The following is an 18,923-nucleotide window of genomic DNA, read 5'->3' on the forward strand; positions in this document are numbered from 1 at the left end:
CAGAAAAGGAACAGTGCGACAGTGAAGACGAATTTGTTTTGCCACATGTGAAATCATTGAATGAAACAAGTGATCAAAGTGATGAAGACAGAATTGTGGGGACTGAAACTTTAGACATATGTTCTGTAAGAATATATTTAGTTGAAACAAATATAGCTGATCATCGAAGCTTCTTCCAACGATGGCCAAAGACATGTTGGACTTCAGTGGGGTGAATCCATTTGTCCTTCAGAATTTTTACAAAGATGTGTCGCTTTAATTTTGTGAAGAAGCTTGCAAACTCGTTGATGACACCACAGATAAAAAGCAAGCCAATAATTTGGTGTATCCGTTAACAACATCTTTCATGTAGCAGACCCAAGTGTAGAAGTCATTGTAGAAAGATTGGAAAAACGCAAAATATGCTCCACCTGTGACCCAAAAAAGAAGAGAAAGACATCTTATATTTGTCATAGCTGCAAGAAACAAATCTAGCATGATTTCCCTACAAAACTTAGCAGCAATTGCAAAGAAAACCTCCGATAAGGAAACTTTTTTAAATATTTTATGGGAGTTTTTTTATTATTGCGTATATTATAAGCAATAAAAGTATTGCAGAAAGCAAAATTTACAGTGCATGTTCTTTGAGTTTTCATAGTATTAACATTATCACATAATATTGTTTTCATTTTTTGCAGCTTATTGTTTAAACGCGTTTTCTCATAAAGATAAAATTGGAAATTTATTTGAATATATTTTTGTTTGGTATTAATTTAACCTTTTACATCAAAAATGAATATTGCCATTGAAACTGCTGAATGCAACTTTTATGACTATTTAAACGTAACAGTCTGTTAGACCGTACCTGAAACAGAGTGTGACAAACAAATGACGTGGGAAGCTCAGGGTGAAGCGGCTTCCAAGTCCTTCAATATCTAAAGTTGTCGCACATGGTCAGAACGATTTCTAGTCGCTTATGGAAGGCAATACCACAGACTGTGGCAATACTTGTCCCATGCGTGAACAGCGTTCACAGTGCAATGTTTATTTTAACACTAAACAATTAACATTAAAGTAACAGCCGTGGTATTGCTTTAACTTCAGAATCGATTCTGTATAAAATATATGCGAGTTCCCTTTGAGGTCTGATGCTATGACACCCAAGAAAGTGGTTTGTGTATGTAGTGACAGAAAAATCTGGGATACAGTTAGCAGATTAATTGAAGATAACTTTGTGTCTCGGCTTTCTGTTGAGCATATGCTCACCAAGAGACTCGTGTGAAAACTTTAACCCTTAGTTGGTAACATGTGAAAAATTGGCATTTACGGCAACATCCGTCTGGGAGACTAAGATGACCAAATTTTTCGAAATAATTTCCACTGCAGTGAATATGGTAAATAAATAACAATTTAAAAGCTTGATGAAAAATTAATATCAATGTTTTTATTGTCGTTCAATCACATTTTGCAATACAATAAGAAAAAATTGTAAAACTGGGTAGTAGTTTTTACATGAAGTAGTTTATAAAGTATATTATTCCTTTGGAAAATTGACAAAATTTAATATTACTGTCTCAAATGAAATAGCTCATAAACTTGACATGTGTTTTCTCAAATATCTTGATATACACGCAAAGAAATGGAAGGAATTACAAACTTTCTACATACATTTCACATATTTTCGTGGAGCACTGTAAGCAGTTGGGTATATCACATTTCACACACTTGTATACTGTCGTTATGTTCAATGTGTAGGGACAATAATAACAGTCTTTTCTCTTTTCTAGCTTGTCATTTATTTTTCTTTTTGTTGGATTCCCATCTCTTTGCTTTTCACCCAAAATACCTGAAATAATTTTCCTGAGGTCACCCAATAAGTTTGGAATCTGGAGCCTTCTCTGCATATGACATCTGATTAAGTTCATTCTTATGCTCTTCATGAACTTAGATCTTGGCAACCTACCTTTATGAAGATACACGACATTTGCGCAGCTCACAGATATTAGACAGTAAAATACTGCCAGTGGCCATCTCCTTGGTCTCTGGTTAGCTGAGTAGTTGCTGCACTTTATGTCTAGAGTGTCTACACCAGATTTTGTGGCATTACAGAAACTGATAATTTCTGGTTTGTTGCTACTTTCATCATTATACACAGTGCGGTGCGTTGGAGAAAGCGCTAAAACTGCCTTAGATTTTTTTGGGACAAAAGACAATAGTGTAGGATCGCTAGTAAAACCATAAATACTGGAGCCCACGTCTTTCTTTGGGTTGGGAATAAATTCTTTTGGAACTTCTCTTTTGTTGGATTTTAGAGTTCCAACATATGTCAACCTGTTTTTCAGCAGCTCCTTAACAATTCAATGGAGGAAAACCAATTGTCTGCTGTGATATTTTAGTTTGACCTGTATATACTTTTGGAAAGACGAATCACAGACTGTGTAGGCTTTTGGAACTTTTTCTCTTCCTCATATAGTGTTACTCCATCACTATCTTACCCCATATAAATGTAAACATTATACAGATATGAAGAATGTGCATCTGTGAGACACATTACTTTTAATGCCATATTTAACAGGTTTCTTGCGCATAAATATTTTGAATCGGCATCTGCTTCTAAATGTGATTAGTCTCTCATCAATACATGCTTGAGCCCCTATCGAATATACCTCCTGACAATTAGAAATAGAGATGTTGAAAATATTTGACACAGTTGCTGCAGGATCATCTCTTTTCCTTCGTTCACGAGTAGATGCATTGTCAAATCTGAGAGCCAGCAATAAAACTTCATATCGTTTTAGAGATACGGTTGCACGAAAAATGGGACATCCAGTACAGTCATTTGCGAAAAGTGATGCCACGTTTTCACGTCTAGACTTGAAAATGGAACATAGAACCATCAAACCAATCAATGCCTCAATTTCATTTTTGTCTGTATCTTTGTAACTGGAAGACGAAGGATTGTGTAATATATTCCTTATCACTTGCAGTTTTGAATTGGAATGTACTACTATCTCGTCCAATATCTCAGTGTTAAAAAATAAACGCAATATTTCTTTTGGGTCTCGTTCATTACCTAACTGATTGGCAGGGCCTAACCACAATGCCAATCTAATTTTGATTACATTTGATGTCTTAGTACCACAATTAGGCGCTCTGTAACTCCAACTGAAACAGTTCATCTTGCCATGATAAATTGTGTCAGTTTTGGTGTCATCATTTTCCCTATTCTGATGAGAGTCAACACCACCTTGTTCATTCTTGGACGTGCAGAGAGTATCATTCACATCTATTTCAGAATCAGTGTCATGCTCTGAATCTGCTCGTGATCTTCCTCAGGAACATAAGAATCATCTGAATGATGATCATCATCACTTATTTCAAACTGCTGTAAAGCCATCTGCACCATTCTTTTGCTTCTTTGTGACACACAAGGTATCCCTCCACTTGTAGCCATCTACATGTAATGAGATATTTGAAAAGTAACGAGAATAACACAAAAATACTTACTCCCTTAGAGTAATATCCGTCTATCAGATGGAGTAAAAATCTTACCTATAGAGTAATTTCCGCCTGTGAGACGATGTGACTGACGTTTGTGCGCTAGTAAAACAATACTATCGTGGAAATGAAACAATGACGTCCACACAGTAGCAAGTTCAACTCACGTATGAAGCATAGCTGTAATATCAGATCCAAGTAACAATGCAAATCTGCAAACAATGCATTGAGATGTTTTATACCCGCCTAAGAGACTGATGTATTAACTGAGGGTTAAGCCCGGTCCACACGCAACGATCTGTCTGCGCAGACATCGGCGCAGATGTCTGTACATGCAAAAGATCGCTGCAAATGTGGTGTGTTCACACGACACAAACCCCAATCCACTACTCGTCCGCCATCTGTCGGTGTAGAAAAGAAATATCAGTGGCAAGCGACTACGCTCCCCGTAAACGTCAAAAATTTAATTCAGTTATTGTGAAATGTAGAAATGGAGGAAGTTCTGTAGTAGTCTGTGTTCGCAACTTGTGTTGCAAAAAACATTCACACCAACCGCAGGACACAGAGAAAGCGGTCAAAATGGTGTAGACAATGGCTGCTAAAGCGAAAGTAGTTTTCTCACGTAAATTTACTGCGAGAGTTGCAGGGCGAACCTAACGACTGGCGAAATTATTTGCGGATGGATGTCGAAACTTATAATTATCTCTTAAAGCTTGGAACCACTCATATTATGAGAAAAATTACTTGTATGAGAAGGGCAATTTATCCTCATCAACGGCTGGCGGTAACATTAAGATTCCTAGCAACAGGAAGGCGATACAAGGATTTGGAATTTTCAACTGCAATATCGAAACAAGCGTTGAATGAAATAATACCCAACATATGTGAAGCTATTTACGCTGTCTTAAACGATGAGTTCTTTTTATAATAGCAGATAATTTTCTATTATGTTTTCACACAAATATATTCTTTTGAATAAACTTTTGATAAACGTATGTGAAATATATTGTTTTACATTATCTCGTGTTCCATTTCCTTGCACATTGACACTCCAATTTCATCTTCAATTGTACTCCTGCTTGGTCTTGGCGTTTCTTGATCACTAAGAAAGCCAAGCAGATCAAAATAACATAACGTTGGCTGCTATACATGATATACTCCTACACCAGATCTTCTAGATTTCTGAACTTTGGGTAACTCTTTTCGGTAAACAGTTCGCAACGAATTTATTTTTTTTATTACTGTTTCTCTGTTTGCTGAGGCGTCAATTTTTCAATTAGAGCATTGTATGCTGCTGTCGTTTTGTCTCGGTCACTATATTCTTTATTTTAATGTTCCACAAACATGGGTGGTTTCTATATATTTCAATGAATTCACTTACGAAATCTCGAGAACACTGACGAGTATCAGCCATTTTAATGTGTGCGCACAAATACAAACACTAGACTGAGCAAACAGCTGTTTCGCGCCAGATTTGCGGCGATCTCCTGTCCACACGCTCCGACTTGTCTGCGCAGATGTGATTTGAACCCACAGATTTGATAGGTTTCGCTCAAACCTCCAACTTCAACTTCCAGGTTTGCACACACCTCAGGTTGGTGCAGATCTTCTGTCCACACGCAACGATCTGTCTGCGCAGATGTGATGTGGGCAGACATTTGCGCAGACAGATCGTTGCGTGTGGACGGGACTTTAGTGTGGGGCAGATGTCGACAATGTTCTCTACTGTTGAAGAAGCAAACTAAAAATACTAGGGGAAAATGGTATGAATACGCAAAAAACAAAATTCAGTAATAATGTGGAGCTTCAAGTTTTAGTGAAATTTGTTGTTATAATTGTGTATCCCCCTAGTTTCATATATTTTACAGTGCATTATGGGAAGTTTGCATTCTTTAACTTCTGCGTAGGTCTACTGTTTATCTCTGACTTCGTAAGACTTTGGCCAAAGAAAGCAAAGCACACCCCCCTCCATTATCTCCCCAAGTCCCCAAAAAAGACGCCTGAAAGTAAATTACAGCTTAGATAAGGTAGAGTACGTATGTGTAAGTGACCTTCAGAGAAGGAGTGAGTTTCACTTTTAAGAGATAAAAACAGTGTCTGCCGTAAGGTAGTGACTGTCCAGGTTTAAAGTTGCATAGTAAGCTACAGTAGTAGTAATAATGGCAGATGTACCAGATGAGTTGTTGGTATGCAGAAGTTTTCACTTGGGTATTATTGTCAAGGGGGCGTCACTTTATTTGTCATTGCGCTGTTGTACTCATATTAATCGAAAAAAAACGTTACGTTATTATTGTATTTTCATTGAGTCCATATGTTAATTGCCGTAAGAAATACCCGGTTATGTTTATTTAACGAGAAACGTGCAAGTGCTGGCGTTAAAACTGTTTAATTTATGGCGACGACTGCATCAAGTGGTGATGACCGACAGAGAGAGAGAGAAATCTGTTCCACCATGTTTTCTTACTGGTCTATCTTACCGGTGTATGGTTTGAATAGGATATGAAAATTTCGTTGCTATTTGTGCTAGAGTTCTGGCAATGGTGCAAAACACAAACTATAGTTTCAGACTATACCCTTCGGTATTGCTGAAATTTTTCCGCCCATAAATAATTTCCTAAGAAAGATGGATTACAGTTTGATTTTACTCCTCCCATGTTCAAATAAATGTATAAAAATATTAGATTTGCATGTCTCTAATTGTTGAGGCGTTTTCGGTCGCTGTAATACGGGTATAAAAGTGTTGACGTTTGTGTTGTGTGGGTGTGATTGTCATTACAATTTTCAAGAAAATCTTGTGTGTGCCCTAAAACATGTTTAATGAAATCACGTAAAATGGTAGTGATTTTACGAGTGAAATGCAATAGTTTTGTACAGTTAACAAAGTCGTTTTGATTTTTGGTAATAATTTTCCAAAGGGATGTATAATTGCAGTTGAAATGGAAACTTTTAAGTTTTGAAGCATTGAGCGGAAGGGGGTAACCACCATTTATTCTTATAGTCTTTGCAGTAAGTAGTACCTTAAAGTGATCATTTCCAGTAGTAGATTTAAATCAGATGGCTGACCTGCCTTAGCAAGAAGGGTCGTTCAACATCAAGGGGACCAAGGCCCCCCACTTGGCCATCCCCAAATCTAATGAAATTTGGTGTGATGGTTATTCACCAAATTTCAGTTTGGTATCTTTGGAGGTTGAGTTTTTGTGTGCTTTTAAAGAGAGGATAGTCACCTTCACATCATGTACGAAAGTGCAGCTGTGCCAAGTTGTTAGGCCTTTTGAAAAGTTCTGGCCAACATTTGACTGTTTGCTTTTATATACATAGACTACTTTTTAGGCTGAATCACACTATGGCAAAAAATAGGGATTTAGCCACACCTAAATATAGATAGTAGTCTCTAAAGTGTCTAAGAAATTCTGAGAGACAAGGTTTGACCAACCACTGCTACTTTTCATATGCACCAATCATACCAGAACTTCAGAGGGGTATTCCAACCTATGATGTCTATATGTTGATCAAATTTTATTAACATTGGGCACCTAGACAAAAATACATGCATCTGTGGCCACAATTTCTTACACACAAATTTTATGCTATTTTTGGGGTGCAATATCTCAACTGTGCTTTGTTTAATCCCTTTTTTTTTTTTAGGGTGTATACAATCAATGCCCCCCGACCCCCATGAACCATGGACCTTGCCTTAGGTGGGGAGGATCACAAGCCTCAGTGATACTGATATCCGTACCATAGGTGCGACCACAATTGAGGGTTATCTGTTGAGAAGCCAGACAAACGTGTGGTTTCTGAAGAGGGGCAGCAGCCTTTTCAGTAATTGCAGGGGCAACAGTCTGGGTGATTTGATTGATCTGGACGTGCAATATTAACCAAAACGGCCTTGCTGTGCTGGTACTGCGAATGGCTGATAGCAAGGGTAAACTACAGCCATAATTTTTCCCGAGGGCATGCAGCGTTACTATATGGTTAAATGATGGTGGCATCCTCCTTGGGTAAAATATTGCAGAGGTAAAATAGTCACCCCATTAGGATCTCTGGACAGGGACTATTCAGGAGGATGCCATTATTAGGAGAAACAACTACTGTGGATCAAAGTGTGGAATGTCAGATCCCTTAATCAGGCAGGTAGGTTAGGAAATTTTAAAAAGGGAAATGGATAGATTAAAGTGAGATATGGAGGGAATTACTGAAGTTTGGTGGCAGGAGGAACAACACTTCTGGTCAGGTGAATACATGGTTATAAATACAAAATCAAATAGGGGTAAGGCAGGAGTAGGTTTAGTAATGAATAAAAAAATAGCTCGGTTAAGCTACTATGAACACCATAGTGAACACATTGTAGCCAAGATAGACAAGAAGCCCCCTCCTACCACAGTAGTAAAAGTATGTATGCCAACTAGCTATGCAGATGACAAGGAGATTGAAGAAACATATGATGAGATAAAAGAAATTATTCAGATTGTGAAGGGAGACTAAAATTTAATAGTCATGGGGACTGGAATTCGATAGTAGGAAAAGGAAGAGGAGGAAAAGTAGTAGGTGAATATGGAATGGGGGTAAGGAATGAAAGAGGAAGCCGCTTGGTAGAATTTTGCACAGAGCATAACTTAATCATAGCTAACACTTGGTTCAAGAATCATAAAAGAAGGTTGTATGCATGGAAGAAGCCTGGAGATACTGGAAGGTCTCAGATAAATTATATAATGGTAAGAGAGTGATTCAGGAACCAGGTTTTAAATTGTAAAACATTTCCAGGGGCAGATGTGGACTCTGACCACAATCTATTGGTTATGAACTGTAGATTAAAGCTGAAGAAACTGCAAAAAGGTGGGAATTTGAGGAGATGGGACCTAGATAAACTGAAAGAACCAGAGGTTGTAGAGAGCTTCAGGGTGAATGTTAGGCAACAATAGACAAGAATGGGGGAAAGAAATACAGTAGAAGAAGAAGAATGGGTAGCTTTGAGGGATGAAATAGTGAAGGTAGCAGAGGATCAAGTAGGTAAAAAGATGAGGGCTAGTAGAAATCCTTAGGTAACAGAAGAGATATTGAATTTGATTGATGCAAGGAGAAAATTTAGAAATGAAATAAATGAAGCAGGAAAAAAGGAATACAAATGTGTCAAAAATGAGATCGTCAGGAAGTGCAAAATGGCTAAGCAGGGATGGCTAGAGGACAAATGTAAGGATGTAGAGTCATATATCACTAGGGGTTAGATAGATACTGCCTACAGGAAAATTAAAGAGAAATACTTAAGAATATCAAGAGCTCAGATAAAAACCCGTACTAAGCAAAGTAGGGAAAGCAGAAAGGTGTAAGGAGTATATAGAAGGTCTATACAAGGGCGATGTACTTCGGGGCCATATTAAGGAAGATAGAAGAAATGGGAGATATGATACTGTGTGAAGAGTTTGACAGTGCAATGAAAGACCTAAGTCGAAACAAGGCCCTGAGAGTGGAGGACATTCAATTAGAACTACTGATGGCCTTGGGAGATCCAGCCATGACAAAACTCTACTGTCTGGTGAGCAAGATGTATGAGACAGGCTAAATACCCTCAGACTTCAAGAAGAGTATAATAATTCCAATCCCTAAGAAAGCAGGTGTTGACAGGTGTGAAAATTACCAAACTATCAGTTTAATAAGTCTTGGCTGCAAAATACTAACATGAATTCTTTACAGATGAATGGAGAAACTGGCAGATGCCGACATGGGGAAGATCAGTTTGGATTCCGTAGAAATGTTGGAACATGTGAGGCAATACTTATCCTACAACTTATCTTAGAAAATAGATTAACAAAAGGCAAACCTACATTTCTAGCATTTGTAGACTTAGAGAAAGCTTTTGACAGGGAGCGAAAGGCTATTTACAATTCGTACAGAAACCAGATGCCGGTTATGAGTCAAGAGGCATGAAAGGGAAGCAGTGATTGGGAAGGGAGGGACACAAGGTTGTAGCCTATCCCCGATGATATTCAATCTGTATATTGAGCAAGCAGTAAAGGAAACAAAAGAAAAATTCAGTTTAGGAATTAAAATCCACGGAGAACAAATAAAAACTTTGAGGTTTGATGGTGACATTGTAATTCTGTCAGACAGCAAAGGACCTGGAAGAGCAATGGAACGGAATGGGCAGTGTCTTGAAAGGAGGATATAAGATGGGCATCAGCAAAAGCAAAATGAGGATAATGCAATGTAATCGAATTAAATCAGATAATGCTGAGGGAATTAGATTAGGAAATGAGACACTTAAAGTAGTAAAGGAGTTTTGCTATTTGGGGAGAAAAATAACTGATGATGGTCGAAGTAGAGAGGATATAAAATGTAGACTGGCAATGGGAAGGAAAGCGTTTCTGAAGAAGAAAAATTTGTTAATATTGAGTATAGATTTAAGTGTCAGGAAGTCATTTCTGAAAGTATTTGTATGGAGTGTAGCCATGTACGGAAGTGAAACATGGACGATAAATAGTTTAGACAAGAAGAGAATAGAAATTTTCAAAATGTCGTGCTACAGAAGAATGCTGAAGATTAGATGGGTAGATTATGTAACTAATGAGGAGGTACTGAATAGAATTGGGGAGAAGAGGAATTTGTGGCACTTGATTAGAAGAAGGGATCGGTTGGTTGGACATGTTCTGAGGCATCAAGGGATCACCAATTTAGTATTGGAGGGCAGTGTGGAGGGTAAAAATCGTAGAGGGAGACCAAGAGGTGAATAGACTAAGCAGATTCAGAAGGATCTTAGAGATGAGGAAGCTTGCACTGGATAGGGTAGCATGGAGAGATGCATCAAACCAGTCTGTGGACTGAAGACCACAACAACAACATACATTTAATGTACACTGTGAAATTCATTTATCCAGAATATATGGTGATGGATGTGCTTGTTGTAAAGGTCACCAACCTCATATATTGTCATCAGAGTATGCCAGTTTTACAGATAAATTTCTTAAAGGTTTGTACAGTGTGTGATACTTCACAGTATGACCCTTGCAAGCCACACCGCATGGTGTTAGTATTACTGAAACTAATAGTGGAAAAGGTAAAATAATATTGCATGTATGTATTGTTTCTTTCAAGTACATGAAAGTTGCACTGCACAAAATATGCAGATCGATCTCTCTATCAGTATAGATATATATGCAAAATAATTGGCATTTCTTTCCATTCTATGATTCCACAGATGAAATACAGCTAGCATATTCCAAGAGATTTAGATGTAGATTGAAAAGTTCCTCATTAGAAGTTGAGAAACTAAATTTTCACTCATGCATAAACAGGCTAAAACAAAAGGAATCTTCTTCATTTCATAATTTATGTATTTAATGTTCGGATAGAATTTTTTTGTTCTGTTTAAGAGGAGGATATATTTTTAATTGTAGTTTCTAAGTGTGCGTGTGGATCTGGGTTATATCGGCTTATTCCCCCAAACCACCTTCCACTTCTTTACAAGGTGACTTACTTGGAATTTGCAGCCACACTTCTTTATTGAATAGCCGGCTGCTGGAAACCCTCTTGACTTCTTCTGTCGAATAACGCAAGGTACAGGAATTTTTAGACACTTTCTACTTATTTCAAAAGTAGACATACAACTTTACTTTTCAACTAACGATGTATTTGACCTCTGTACACAATAAAAATTTCACTTTCCAGATGAACATGTAATTTCCTGTAAGTCTCTCGTACTGTCGGATGTTAGAAACAAATTGAGTTACAGTTAAAAGAAAGTTGGCTTGCATACCATGACCTTTCTTAACATGAATCATAAAATGAGTCTTGCCTTTAACAAGGTTGTGTCAAGAGTCAACAAGAGTACTTTTTTAAACTGTTCTTGTTTTAATAACAATAGTCAGTGACACAATAAGCACAGAGCTGCATATAAACTTCATGGTTTTTCTTTACACACTCACTAAAACATCTATGGATTGCCCAACAGGTACAGGTGTCTACTTTGTCCCCCCCCCCCCCCCCCCCCCCCCCCGCCCCCCAAAACACACACACGCATGTGACGCACAGTATGTAGGATTCTACCATCCCACACTCATATCCAGAGTATCGTGTTCGAGATGGTAGAGGGCTGAGTGGTTCCAGAATTTACACAGAAACTCTTGAATCGTTACAGGTTGCATCATGTGGTTCCTCATAAAAATTGCTTTAGTTTAATTTGAGTTTTAGTACTCTTGCTTTAGAATTAAAGGATCTTCTCATATGTGAGTATGGATATTGAGGAGTACATGAGTAAAGGAAGACCTAATTATACCAGCAGTCATCTTGTGCTATGTCGTTTGTTGACTTTTTCACAAACGAAGTCTCATATTCAGTTATTTACTAGTCACTATTTTAAAAAGTATTACAGAAAGTCCATTGTGTGTGATGTTCTTATTGTTGTTTATAGCAACAGTATACAGGTGGTGAGTACGTTTATTTTATGTTTCTGCATTAATGTTTGTGGTTTTGTTTCCACTTTTGTCAAATTTGTGGATTTTATGGCTGGAAAGAAAGATTTGTTGATGTGAGAAGCTTTTACCTTGCAACACAATGCTTTTTCACAGTTCAAGCATTAGACTAAAACTTACAGTACTAGACAAAAGATGGATCTGGAAAAAATTGTAGATTTGCATTGAAAAGAAGCATACGAAACATTACTAAAGAAACATTATAACCCTTCTCAGCTGACTTGAGGGATGTTGTCTGCTCAGTGAGCTCTTGTCATTAGACAGTGGGATAAAAATGCAAGAAACAGTGAAATTGCTGATTTATGTGACAAATTAATTAGTGTGTTGGGGTCGTTTGCATATCATGTTCTTAAAATGGTAAACAATAGTAATTTTGTTCTGTTTCTTATACTTGCAGTGTAATTCCAATTACTTAAAACTCTTATACTTGACTGACTAGGTGTTTTGTTTCTTTCTTTATCAGCACGCACTTCAGCATAGTTGGTTTGACTTGTGAACTACAAGTCACTACTAATATAGTTTCTTCTAGTCTGGAAGATGCCATCCAAATACCTGGTATGGATTGTGATAATCTCTCTATGTAATCATGTTTAGCCAGTTTGTGTTGGTTTTTTTTTTCTGTGGTTGTGGGAGATTAGAATGCAGTATATGTTGTCTGTGTAGTGCTTTGCACCGACTGCTCGCAAATTTGAAAAATGTGCTTGCAACTATCCGCCGTGACATTACTGGTTGGAGGAAATGTACTTCTGTTAACACCAAACTCTGTGTGGTGTAAAATTTTATTTTCTTAAAAATAAACATTGTGTGACACAGACCACAGATATGTAATAATGTGTGTGTGTGTGTGTGTGTGTGTGTGTGTGTGTGTGTGTGTGTGTGTGTGTACATATACAGTGTTAATAGCAGTTCTGTTGACAGCCAAGTTTTAATCAATCAATTTTGTTGCTAAGTTTTTTGTGATAAGTATATGTTTGAGATGCTTTGATTTTTGAATTAATCACTTTCACCTGTGTGAATAATATGTAAGTACTTGACAGGCATTGTTTACACTGTGTGTATTTAATTTAATCTTGTAAGTTAATGTTATATTTGAAATATGTAAAAACAATAGTTTATGAGACAGATATTAGAGTTAATATTGCAGTATCCATTTAATGAGAGAGATAGGAGGAAATCTGGCATTACTGGAAGGATGAGTAAATCTTTGGTTTTTTGGTAGAGTAAGTATTTAATGAAAAATTTTCAGTGAGCAACTGGATTAGTGTGGCAAACATCTAGAGCAATATGTGATCATTTGGTACATGCCAATAGGCAGGAGATCTCTTATTTTATAAATCTGTCTTCTTCCTCATACCATACACTGGCATAAGTCATGTAATTTTGGCAAGGAGGTGGCATGGCAGAACATAGGTCACAACTGAATGCAGTTACCCCTGCAGGGGGTCACAACACTTTTGCGAGTATGTGCATGGTGAGCATGATTCCTGTCCCCCCCTCCCCACATCTCCAGCCTTTGCCGCAATTATACTCTTGACTATATCTTTCCTAGACTTCTTCTCTGGGACAAATTCCCAGCTGACAGCCTAGCTTATTTGTAGGACTTAGTTTATAGCTTTACTCACATTTTCGCTTTATTTTACACCGCATGTTTTGGTTAACCAACGTTTGGTTCCCACATATGGATTTGACCTCCATCCTTTCAAAGTTATTTTACAAAATGTGCTGGGAAGGTTGTCAATACCCAGTGTGGTAGCTGGTAGTCTGCTTATGCTAATGAGTAGGTCCCTCCCATCTGGGGGGCAACAGGACTCCTGCCACTGGTGATCTTGCCATATGGTATTTGATATGAGTGAGTGGCACCAATGAGGAGAGTCCTTGTTTGGAGTAGGAGGCATCATGGCAGATATTTGGCATCATGACACAACCGAAGTTGTGGTTTGGCTCCAGCAGTCTCCTCAGACAAATCACAATTCACTGCAGATCATTATGACCATAGATACTTTTCGTCCTTGGCCATGTTGTACGAAGGAGAACAAAACCAAGTGACTTGCACTCTCATAGACACTTGCTCCTTTAGCTGCTTTTCCTTCTCCCTGCCCCTTTCCCTCCCTATCCCTGCTCCTTCCCCGTTGCCACCCCCTTCCCCTCACTCAGTGTTCTGCTTTATGTCTACCTGGCTATTCCCCAGGTTTCCTGTATTGGTTTCAATTTTGTTCCCTTTGCTGGTTCTTCCACCCTTTCACCTTTCTGGCGTTTCGGTCCCCACTTGAGGTTTGACCCCCACTTCAAAATTGCCTGTTTTTTGTGTGAGCCATACGTGGAAGAACTCCCTTCCTAGCATCTACGGCGTGGATTCCTCTCTCCTCTCCCTTCCCCACTGTAGCTCCCTTCCACCCTGCTAGGTCACCAGAATGTGTAGCCAGTCTGTGTGGTGGAGGCTGTTGTGTACCCATGGGGCTGAGGCCCTTGACAACACAGGGCTCACACTACTGATTCCTGAGTTGTTCCCTCCTCGTGTATGCCAAGGAGTGGTTGCTCGTCTTCTTAGAGCATCGGAACATCCAGCCACGGCCGCTGTGCCAGACGGCCCTTACTGTGGCTGCGTGGCGCCCATGGGGAGAGCCCCTGGTTGGTGGGTGGTATCAGGGCAGATGCTTGGTATATGAAGCGTATCAAGCTGCAAAAATCTGGCCGTTCTCACATGGCCGTCTCTTCGAATGGTGAAGGATCCTTAAATGCAGTCTCGTATGACCCGGCAGCCTTCCCTTCCCTGGCTACCCCATGGGAGGAAGGCCAGGCTCGCTGTCTTAGGCTGAAACCTTTTCCCTGTTACTGTGTCTGTACTAGGACGGATGGGGACACATTCACTGCCACAAAGCCATTGTTTCTCATGGAAAATATCAAGGACAAGTTTGGTGAAGTGGAGTATATTAGTAAGATGCGGTCGGGCACCCTGTTGATCAAAGCTGCTTCTACCACCCAGTCTGCAGCTCTTTGTGCCTGTGATCATCTTGGCAACGTCCCAGTATCTCTCACTCCTCACCAATCTCTGAATATGGTCCAGGGAGTCATTTGTCATAGGGGCCTCACCCAGCAAACTGATGAGGAACTCTGGGCTAACCTGGAGCAGCGTGGCGTTTATTTTGTTTGATGTGTGCAGAAGGGTTGCAAAGACAACTGCACCAATATTGGCGCCTTTGTCCTGGCTTTTGAGGGGGGTACCCTCCCAGAGAAGGTCAAGGTTATGTGCTACATATGTGACGTGAAGCCGTACAACTTCCACCTATGCGGAGGTTTCGGTGCTTGCGTTTTGGGCATATGTCTTCCTGCTGTACAGTGGACCCTTTGTGTTGTGACTGTGGCCAACCTGTCCATGAGGGAACCCCTTGTGTTCTGCCATCTATGTGTGTCAATTGTGCTGACTGCCACTCCCCTCACTCACTGGATTGTCCGTCTTACAAGAGAGAAAAGATGATACAAGAATATGTGGCCCTGGATCGCCTGTCTTACACTGAGGCTCACCCCCACAACCTCCCCTCAGGGAGTCGTCCCCCAACCCCAGTCGAAGAAGTGGCCCCCTTCTTCGGCATCTGCCGGTGATCGGGCTGCCTCCCGGGAACCCTCTTACCACCACTTGGCCACGAGGTGCTCCATCTGTGGGCCGCAGGGTCACCCGCTCTTTCGGTTCCCGATCTTGCAGACGCCTGAACCCCCCATGTCCTGTCGTACACCTCAGAAAAAGAAGAAGAAACATAAATCCCAAGAGAAGGCATCTCCGGCGGGCCGAGAGGTGCCAACTCCCCTCTCGCAACCTGAATCTGACATCTCATTTATGGATGTCAGCCCATCCTTGTCGGTGACAACTGCTGACCACGTGACCTGACCTCCTCCTCGACTCTTTCACGCCTACCTTGGACTCGCGCCACACGAACATCTAGTGAACTGCAACGGCTAGTATCGTCATGTACCGGAATTGCAACATCTTGTGTCCTCTTATTCTGCGTTCTGTCTTGTTCTCCAAGAAATGCATTTCCGTGACTACCACTCTCCCACTTTACGTGGTTATCGGGTGTTCTGTCGCAACCAGGCTGGCCCTGCAATAGCATCTGGTGGGCTCTGCACTTTGGTTCTCTGTGATGTCCTTAGTGACTGGATCCCCCTACGAACCACCTTGGAAGTGATAGTGGTTAGGGTGCAAACGACTCCGGCAATAACCATTTGCAATGTCTACCTCCTTCCAGGTAGGCCACTTGCTTATGTTGCACTATCTACCTTACTTCAGCAACTCCCACCCCGTTTCTCCTTTTTGGTGATTTCAATGCTCACAATCCACTGTGGGGGAGTGTTACATCGATGGCTCAGGGTATCCTAATTGACCAACTTATCACGGACTTCAATTTGTCTCTCCAACGATGGTTCCCCAACTGACTTCAGTCCTGCTCATGGCACCTTCTCTGCTATTGATCTCGAGATCTCATCCCCTGCCTTCGTGGCTACTTTGGGCACCCCATGATGACCTTTGTGGCAGTGACCACTTCCTAGTGACACTTCCTAGTGACACTATCTTTCCGCTGCTGCTGCCAGGCAGACAGGCCCTCACGTTGGGCATTCCACAGGGCCAGTTGGCCTTTATACATGTCTGCTGTCCGCTTTGACACCTCCCTCTCGAATTCCATTAATGTAGTCATGCAAGGCATTTCTGCCACTCTTCCTCATACTGCTGGCACTGCTGTTCCCCTATCCGCAGGTCACCCTTGTCACCGGCCGGTACTATGGTGGACCAAGGATGTCGCAGTCGCTGCAAAGAACTGCTGATGGGCGCTGCAGCGATTTAAGCGACATCCCTCCCAGATTCATGCTAAGGCTCATCACATTATTAAGTGGAATAAAAAGGAATGCTGGGAGCACTGTTTCCTCCCTGGGGACGTATGCCTCTTTATCGCAGTTTTGGTCAAAGGTCCATAACGTTCTGGGCCGCCAGCAACAGTCAACTGTCCTGGTTCTGAATATCTATGGAGCTCTGTGCACTGATCCATTGGTCCTCGCAGAACACCGTGAGACACACTTTGTGATGGCATCGTCGTCTGCTTCCTATCTTCTTGTCTTTTTGCAGCAAAAACGCCGAGTTGAACAGACGCCCCTCTATTTCATCCTGCACCACGTTGAGCCCTACAATCCTCTTTCCACTTAATGGGAATTGGTGCAGGCTCTTAACTCTTCACGAGACACACACAGAGGGCCAGACCCCAATCAGTCAGATGATTTAGCGCTTGGACGTTCCCCAGAGGCAACAGCTCCTCAGGGCCTTCAATCACATCTGGATCACAGGTGCTTTTCCATCACAGTGGCAAGACAGTATAGTTATCCCTGTCCTTAAGCCTGGGAAAATCACATCGTCTCCCGACAGCTACCGCCCCATTAGCCTTACGAATGTGCTTTGTAAACTGCTTGGAAGGATGGTCAAATCCAGATTATGTTGGGTACTCGAATCTCGGGGCCTTTCGTCACCGTATCAGTGTGGCTTCTGGGCAGGTTGATATCCAACTGACCATTTACTCAGATTGGAATCAGCCATCTGACAGGCTTTTACTCACCGCCGGCACCTTGTCGCAGTGTTCTTTGACCTACATAAGGTGTATGACATGGTTTTAGTTACCCTCCGTGACTGGGGATTCCGTGCTCCCCTTCAGATTTTTATACGCGAGTTTTTATCTTACTGGCTCTTCTGGGTTCGAGTTGGCACTTCTCAGCACCCCTCAGATGAAAGAGAATGGTATCCCACAGGGTTCTGTGCTAAGTGTCACACTCTTCCTCATCGCCTTAAATGGGCATCTGACATCTGTTTGGCGTCTGGCTACCCCGGCGTTGTATGTTTACGATTTTTGCATCTGGTGCAGCTCCCACTCGATGGCATCTGCTGAGCGCTAGCTCCAAGGCACCATCTGACGGGGCCTCTACATGGGCAACTGCTCATGGCTTCCAGTTTTCCTCCTCCATTACACGGTTATGCATGTTTGTCGTCGACCCACAGTACACTCTGATCCGTTTTGTCCAGGCTCGATTATGGTAGTCAGGTTTGTGACTCAGCAGCTCCTTCCACTTTGAAACTTCTTGACCCTGTCCATCATTGTGGGGTCCGTCTGGCTATTGGTGCCTTTCGCACTAGTCCTGTTGATAGTCTCCTCACAGAAGCAGGGATTGCCCCTCTACACATCCAATGGAGCTGACTCCTTGTTTCTTACGCAGTCGCCATTCGCCAATTCCCTGACCGTCTTGTATGCTCTTCACCAATGAGGGATGTATCCCTCCTAACACCCGCCCACATGTGGGATTGTCGGTTGGCATGCAACTCGCTACCCTCTGCCGGAATCCCCTCCCCCCCTCCAGCACCCCCCCCCCCCCCCCCGCCCTTCCCACCTGGATGGTGCCTAGACCACGGATTAGGACTGTTCTCTTCCAGGGTCCTAAGGTCTCTGGTTTGCTCCTATGGTTTACCGGCGCCTTGTATCTGCCATCCTTGCAGAGTTCCAGGGTGCCACCGTCCTTTACACTGATGGTTCTAAGACTACTGTTAAGGTGGGATACGCTTTCACATCTCCTAGCAGCTTTGAGCACCATTTGTTGCCAGGATCATGTAGTGTATTTACAGCAGAGCTTCTAGCCATTTAAAGGGCCCTCCTTTTTGTTTCTCAGGCCTCTCTCCATAGTGTTTTAATTTGTTCAGAGTCCATGAGCAGCCTTCAAGCTATTGATCGATGCTACTCTCGTCATCCCTTGGTCCCTGCCATCCATGACCTTTTCTCTGCCCTTGAGCATGTCGCCTGTTCAGTAGTCTTTCTCTGGGTCCCGAGTCATGTGGGAGTCCCAGGGAATGTTTGGCTGACCGTTTGGCAAGAGAAGCAGATACTTACCCCCTTTTCCTGTCAAGATTCTAGCTGCGGATATATGTCAGATCTCTCTTTGCCCAACAGTGGAATGCCA

The 18,923-nt window shown here is 41.4% G+C and overlaps 1 protein-coding gene across 4 annotated transcripts in view; it reads left to right on the plus strand.

Moving 5' to 3' along the window:
- The first annotated feature begins 5,447 nt into the window (after positions 1-5,447).
- Positions 5,448-18,923, plus strand: part of LOC124804711 (NADH-cytochrome b5 reductase 2) — a 39,141-nt gene continuing 25,665 nt past the window's right edge. Inside the window, exons 1-2 of one of the 4 annotated variants that reach the window (XM_047264973.1) lie at positions 5,448-5,504; positions 12,406-12,497. In XM_047264973.1, the coding sequence (XP_047120929.1) occupies positions 12,480-12,497 (18 nt within the window). In that variant the 5' untranslated portion in view covers positions 5,448-5,504; positions 12,406-12,479. Of the gene's footprint in view, positions 5,664-12,405; positions 12,498-18,923 lie in introns of all 4 variants that reach the window. The other 3 variants (XM_047264974.1, XM_047264972.1, XM_047264970.1) reach the window with 3 other exon arrangements.

The sequence above is a fragment of the Schistocerca piceifrons genome, chromosome 7, assembly GCF_021461385.2.
Source record: "Schistocerca piceifrons isolate TAMUIC-IGC-003096 chromosome 7, iqSchPice1.1, whole genome shotgun sequence".
NCBI lineage: Eukaryota > Metazoa > Arthropoda > Insecta > Orthoptera > Acrididae > Schistocerca > Schistocerca piceifrons.